At 38.2% G+C, this 6,861-nt stretch overlaps 1 protein-coding gene across 1 annotated transcript in view; it reads right to left on the bottom strand.

Annotated features, from left to right (window-relative positions):
• Positions 1 to 5,795, bottom strand: part of CEP97 (centrosomal protein 97) — a 16,720-nt gene extending 10,925 nt beyond the window's left edge. The window contains exons 1-5 of the mRNA XM_009289821.2: positions 5,792 to 5,795; positions 3,657 to 3,799; positions 2,156 to 2,314; positions 1,666 to 1,767; positions 878 to 991 (exon numbers count right to left, since the gene is read on the bottom strand). Coding sequence (XP_009288096.1) covers positions 878 to 991; positions 1,666 to 1,767; positions 2,156 to 2,314; positions 3,657 to 3,799; positions 5,792 to 5,795 — 522 coding nt within the window. The remainder of the gene's footprint in view (positions 1 to 877; positions 992 to 1,665; positions 1,768 to 2,155; positions 2,315 to 3,656; positions 3,800 to 5,791) is intronic.
• Positions 5,796 to 6,861: the final 1,066 nt, after the last annotated feature.

The following is a 6,861-nucleotide window of genomic DNA, read 5'->3' as shown; positions in this document are numbered from 1 at the left end:
GGGAGGGGGCACAGCCAGGACAGCTGACCCCAACTCACCAAAGGGATATCCCACACCGTATGGTGTTGTGCTCAGCAATAAAAGCTAAGGGAAGAAGGAGGAAGGGGGGGACGTTCGGAGTGATGGCATTTGTCTTCCCAAGTCACCATTACATGTGATGGAGCCCTGCTTTCCTGCAGATGGCTGAACACCTGCCTGCCGATGGGAAGTAGTGAATGAATTCCCTGTTTTGCTTTGCTTGCGTGCGCAGCTTTTGCTTTACCTATTAAACTGTCTTGATCTCAACCCACAAGTTTTCTCACTTTTACCCTTCTGATTCTCTCCCCCACCCCAGCAGGGGGGAGTGAGCAAGCAGCTGTGTGGTGCTCAGTTGCCAGCTGAGGTTAAACCACGACAAACCCAAACAAAACAATAAAGACAAAAATCACTGGCAGAATATTTGTTTCTCTTATATGATGTTTGAGAAATAGATAAAATAAGACATGGGCCCAAAACCGTTCAGTTGCAACAAGCACAATTCAAACCTCTGTTCTAAACACAGCAGCTGCAGAAGCCCTCTGCAGCAGTTAATCAGCTCAGTTTTCAACCTTCAGACAATCATGAAAAGCTCACTATGAATTTAGTCCTCAAAGTATACTTCTGACATCCTTGAACAAATATAAAAACAAAAAATAAAAAAAGGTTTTTTTAAGGACAAATTTTAAGAAGTATCACCTAGCTTGTGCAGCTAGTGAAAAGTATAGTTATTACATATACACCATCAAAAGTTACTTCTGTCAACATGGGTCATGTCAAAGTAGGGAGCCCATTTCTTTTTAGGTAGACTGAAAGGAGATAGTTGGATAACAGACAGGATGATATATCTTCTATATCTTACTTCATTTAAGTCTCTGATTTCATTTTCTGCCAAAGAAAGAACAGTCAGATTCTGAGGTAGGCAAACAGGGGCAGTGCGAAGTGAAGTTATAATATTTCCATGTAGCAACAGCGTCTATAAAATAAAAATATGGTGATGAAATGTATGTTTGATCAAAACCTCCATTATTTTTCTTCAGGCAATACCTGCACAATACACATAAAAGAGCTATAATTAAGGCTTTCTGGTATCATCAAAATTATTTTTTTTTATTCCAGCAAAGGAAAACTCATTTTTATATTTTAGAGCAAAATCTTCTCATTTTAAAATGCAGAACTGAAGTACAGTCACAGTTACAAAATGTATTTGGAAACATTTTTTCTCTACAGTGTTCATGCCGAGAGAGTTAACGCTATGTTTTCTCCTGATTCATGACATGGGACAAGAGAACTAAGAGCTATGAACAAGATCTCACCATGTTATCTTTATCAAAATCATTAGAGTGGTTATAGAAAAATCACTGCCTCAGTTCCCGCAACTTGAAAACAAGGAAAAGAATTCTTACATGCTTCCCTTTAGAAATTATAGTGATTAATTGAAACTCTTTAAGAGAGAGTATTTGAATAATGAATGCTTTAAAAGGCAGCAATTTTCAAAGCAAATTTCTTTATGCAGAATGTAACAAGTGATTAATTGAAATGCTTTAAGAGCTAGTATTTGAATAATGAATGCTTTAAAAGGCAGCAATTTTCAAAGCAAATTTCTTTATGCAAAGAATGTAACAAAAACAGAGATAAAATAGCATCTACCTTCAGTGACATAAGCTTGGAAACATCGCCTAATTGAGCGATGTTATTGTCTGACAAATCAAGATGTTGAAGAGAGAGACAGGAATTGATTTGTTCCATGGCCTACAAAAATAAAGAAGTCAATTACTCACAGTAACTCTTTTTTTAGTCATTAAATAAAACCAGGTATCAATAATTATAAATTATTTTGAAAGCTAAAAAACACCGGATAAGTAACCCAAAACCCAATTTCATTTTGAAGATGATAATTCTTTTCTTATTTTGGGGACTGTTTCCCAATTCTCATTACATTTCAATATCAAACCTTTTATTTTTTTTCCTAGACAATTCTTGCTCAAAAGTTGCCCTCTTCTATTTCATAAACAAGTAGACACAAAACTTCAACATTTTTTCCAACCAAAACCAGAAACATATTCAGATTTCTTTGCAGCATTTTCCAAATTTCTACAACACTAGATTCTGGAAAATGTATAAAGACTAAATACATTACCTTAAGGTTATTTCCTGCCAAGTTCAGCCATTCCAGGTGCACCAAATCCTTCAGCCCTTCCACATACCCAATACTATTATGAGGCAAGTTTAGCACCCGGAGCTTAGTCAGTTTTGCTACACCCATCATTCGCACCAAACGATTGTTGGCTACAGAGAGCTGCAGATTGACACACAAATAAAAGAAACAGTTTTAAGTATTAAATTGCACAGACAGAATAGGCTTTTATTTTTAGTGGTTAAAAGTCTAATCCAACAGGAGCTACTTCAATCTATGTATTCCATTTTCAAGCAAATAACACAGACACAAAAAAAGTGCAAGAGCCAGGAAATAAATTACTGATCAAAGAAAATAGTCTTCACAACTCACTCTGCAAACTTAAGAGGAAATCTTCCTCCTAGCAATAGCTAAATAAATGACAATGAATGAGGAATCATGTCATATGAAAAGAAAACTTTAAAATCAGAAATCGCCAAATCATTGTGCAAATCGTTGCACCATTCTGGTGTAAAATCATACTTACTGTCAACATGGCAGAGGATAAAATATGTTTCACATGATTCTCAAAAAAGTCCTGTGCTAACAGGACTGTAAATCACAAACTTTTTAAAGGCTAAATCCTGATTAGACATACACATTAATAACATGACAACCAAGCTGGCAGACTGGTGAAGGTTTGTTGTAGCAACAAGCCCCTCCTCTCCTATCTCAGTTTAGCTTCTCTCTAGAAGTTATTAGGTGACTTCAAGTCTATCTGGAGGCACTTTCAGTGATAATTAACATGGACTCGTACAGCTTTGCCCCGGAGGGATTAATACTCCGATTTTTGCAAGCACCACACACATGCTTAACATTGTTATCACTAATACCCTCATGAGCCTAAATAGACTGTTGCTAGTATTAAAATTAAGGATAAGCACTAGCAACATCAGGGCCTACATGAATCGATATGTTAACAAGACTACATAGATCCCTCCCACTTCACATTTTTTTATTTGCTATTTCTATTTTAACCTAATCCACATGGCTTTTTTTCTTCTTGTAAATTAAGGCTACTAATCCTCTTCCTTTGTGAAGAGTTATGAAACCCAAATGGGGAGGAGAGTCCTGTATGTATGTCCACATGTTTACAATCACACAGAGGAAAGATAAAACAAAGTTATTCTTAAAGTTACTAAGCTCAAGTATTCAAAACCTAACAAGTATCAAAATTTGGGTTATCAGTGACTTTTCTAAGTGTTCTTATGACCCCTTCCCATTAGGATTTATTTAGTTCATTTTTAGTTACCTAGGTAACTAGCAAAACAGCCTCCCCCACTATCAACTGTAGAGCTACACTGAAAACAAAGCTTTCTATTTTAGTTGGCCATCGTTTATTTTCCTATGAAGACAGTAACTGCTAACTTACTTCAATTACATAATATGGCCTTAAAGCAGAAGTATTTTAATTAGCACCACAGTACCATTATTTCATAGCAAATTCAAGCCAAGTAACACTAACCTGCATCAGATTCCTGCATTTCTCCAAGTGTTCCAATTTAATTATCTGGTTTTTGTCCAGAATCAGAGTGTGAGTATCAGCATCACAGGGTAAGGTTGGACCCAGTTTTTGCAATCCTTGACCTGACCAGTTGACTACTGAGCCTTTCAAGAAAAGGGAAGAAAAAAAAAAAAGCAAGCCCCAAAGTCAACACTTTATATACAAGAATACGTACTGAAAAAGCAAAGCAAGATAAACAGATTTGTTTTATAATGCATGCAGCTAATTTGCAAATACAAATGAACTTTCTTTTCCATGTAAAACTGTCCTAGTTTCAGCTGGGACAGAGTTAATTTTCCTCCTAGTAGCTGGTACAGTGCTGTGTTTTGGATTTAGCATGAGAATGCAATAACACACTGGTGTTTTAGTTGTTGCTAAGCAGTGCTCACACTAGCCAAGGACTTCTCAGCTTCTCATGCCAGGTGCACAAGAAGCTGGGAGGGGGCACAGCCAGGACAGCTGACCCCAACTCACCAAAGGGATATTCCATACCATGTGACGTCATGCTTGGTATATAAACTGGGGGAAGTTGGCAGGGGGGTGGTGACTGCTGCTCGGGAACTGGCTGGGCATCCATCAGTGGGTGGTGAGCAATTGCTTTGTGCATCACTTGTTTTGTATATTCTTTTATCATTATTATTATTTTCCCTTCCTTTGCTATCCTATTAACCTGTCTTTATCTCAACCCAAGAATTTTACTTCCCCTGCCCCCCCCCGACTCTCTCCCCCATCCCTTTGTGGGGGGTAGGGGGAGTGAGTGAATGTCTGTGTGGTGTTTAGCTGCCTGCCGGGTTAAACCACAACAAAAACTGAAGCAAATTACTTCAGACCAAACACATTAGAATAACTGATCCAGTTACTGGAAGATACGGAATCCAGGCCCTGTCCCACTAGAGAATTCTGGTGCAATTCTGGGAAAGTCAGTAACAAGTCCTCTGAAGTGGGAAGCAAAGCAAAATTTCAGTAAATAAATTTAAAGGTGTGATCCTCAAAACCCCAAATTTCAAAAGCCCCTATATTTTTAAATTCTTCAAAAATTTCAAGTTTTGAGCAGCTTGACAACTACCTACCTATGTGTAGGCACTATCTAAATTCCTGCTTATAGGCAAACCCAGAACATGCCTAGCACACATCTGTAGGATCACACTCTACACACAACAGCAACCATATCTGTCACAAAAAAAAATATTAAAAGGGGAGGGGTCCGGACAAAGGGTAAGCAGCATCTACCCTTTCATCAATCAGAATGTGGGAAACCTGATGCAGATGCAAAGCTACAAACTTCACCTTCTTGGAGAGATCCATCAAACACCCTGCTAAAATATTTGAAGATTAGGGCACTTAACTTGTAAATGTGAAATGCCCATGTGACAGTTCTCAGCCTGAGGAAAAGAAACACCCTTACCACAAACAAGTCCTCTAAAAGCTAGACCATTGAATAAAAGCCTGCAGTTTTCTCTCTTTCCCTTTCTCTCTCTCTGTATTTCAAAGGAAAAATAATATTAGCCTACACCATTTTTTTTTTTTAAAAGGGCAATCTAGGTACAAACTCAACACAGAGGTTTCAACCTGTGAAACCAAAACTGACACCTCTCTGCTGTCAGAAGTTGAATGCTTAAACTTCAGAGAACAAACAAACTTAAGATTCAACCCTCCCTTTAAAATTTCCTATCAGATATGTTAAGATATGTGTCCTTTTAGCAGTTTGGCTGCTGCGAAACATAATCTTAAGTATTTAACTTATTGGGTAGGGAATGTGTCTAATTCAGAGCCAAAGATTCCACTCCAGGACTTCACTGGCCAAATCCTTCAGTGTATCTCACCTTAGGATTTTGGTGCTTGTGTCCTCAAATTGTATTGATAGGCTAAAGTTACATATTCCAGCAAAGTTCCTAGTGAAAAGTCAGAACGAAGAACCCATTCATATAGCCATACTACAGTACAGGTGACATTTGGGCAGGAGCAAATTCTGAATAGGCTAGCATATCATTTAGTTAACAGAACACACAATTAAAATGTTCTATGCAAAAACTGTTACTATATAAAGTTCACAGGAAAACATTTGCCATCTATGGGGAACTTAAATCACTGGGTACCCATGGTGACACCTGCTAATAATAATATTTTTAATATATTAAGCCTCTGCTGTGTGTTTTATATATGCACACCATTCTAACGCTTGCTCATCTCTTGGTATCTGCTCAGTAAATAATGCCACCTTTTTCAGCAGCATGTTCCAGAATAGTGTTCTTACCTTAACATGTACTATATATCAATATTCTTACAGTTTGTAGGCTTTTAGGGTTTAGTTATGCTAAGGATGGAGGCAAACATTTTTGGTGTACCATTCTGTCAACTAGAGAATATGCTTTTCTAAGAAGCATCTCCAATGACATTTATTACATTTCCATTGCTTCTCAAACCCACAGCCACCCGAAGAGCTCTGAAGAGCAGCAAGGCTGAGCCAGTAGTACCAGAAACAGTCACATTCCTGTCTTTGCAAGTTCAGGGAGAAGGTACAGCCTGTTTCTCACTTTAGTAGCCACCTCTGCAACCACTCGATCAACTAAATAGAGGAATTTTGCATCTGCCCGTTTATCCAAGGGCTTGTCACAAAAATTTGCAACTGGCCTGCGCTGACTGAGGAGAGAGGCTAGGACGCACAGGATAGCATCACAGGAGTAATTCTTTTATTCATGCGCATGAGGTGTCCCATTCAAACTGGGGCACCCCGAATGTGGTTTTACACATGGTTCTTATACCTTTATAGCATTCAGGTACAACACAATTTGACTAATCACTACTTAACACACACTACCATTTGCAAAGCAACTATATTTCTATGGCATTGTTATCCACCTGCTTCTCTATTGATCTAGACAACCCTGGAGTCATTTTTGCTATAGTTACTTATCTATGACCAGATAATGGGAGGGTTTCACAGACGTGTTGGAGGGGCTAGGATATTGATGTTATCATCTCAGTTGTTCAGGGGTGTCCTTTACCCTTCATGGACAGCTTTAAGATTCTGAGAATCAGAGGTCCTTATCTCGGGTCAGGGGTGTGTGTGTGTGTGCTATCCTTCTTGTGATGAGCTGGGGTCCTTTAGTTTGCTTGCTTAAGCACAACTATTCAGTACAAAATGTAAACTATATAAATATATATA

This window comes from Aptenodytes forsteri, unplaced genomic scaffold (genome assembly GCF_000699145.1).
Source record: "Aptenodytes forsteri isolate BGI_AS27 unplaced genomic scaffold, ASM69914v1 Scaffold61, whole genome shotgun sequence".
NCBI classification, from domain to species: domain Eukaryota; kingdom Metazoa; phylum Chordata; class Aves; order Sphenisciformes; family Spheniscidae; genus Aptenodytes; species Aptenodytes forsteri.
Note: the sequence above shows the minus strand (reverse complement) of the source record. Positions and strands in the feature narration are given on the sequence as shown.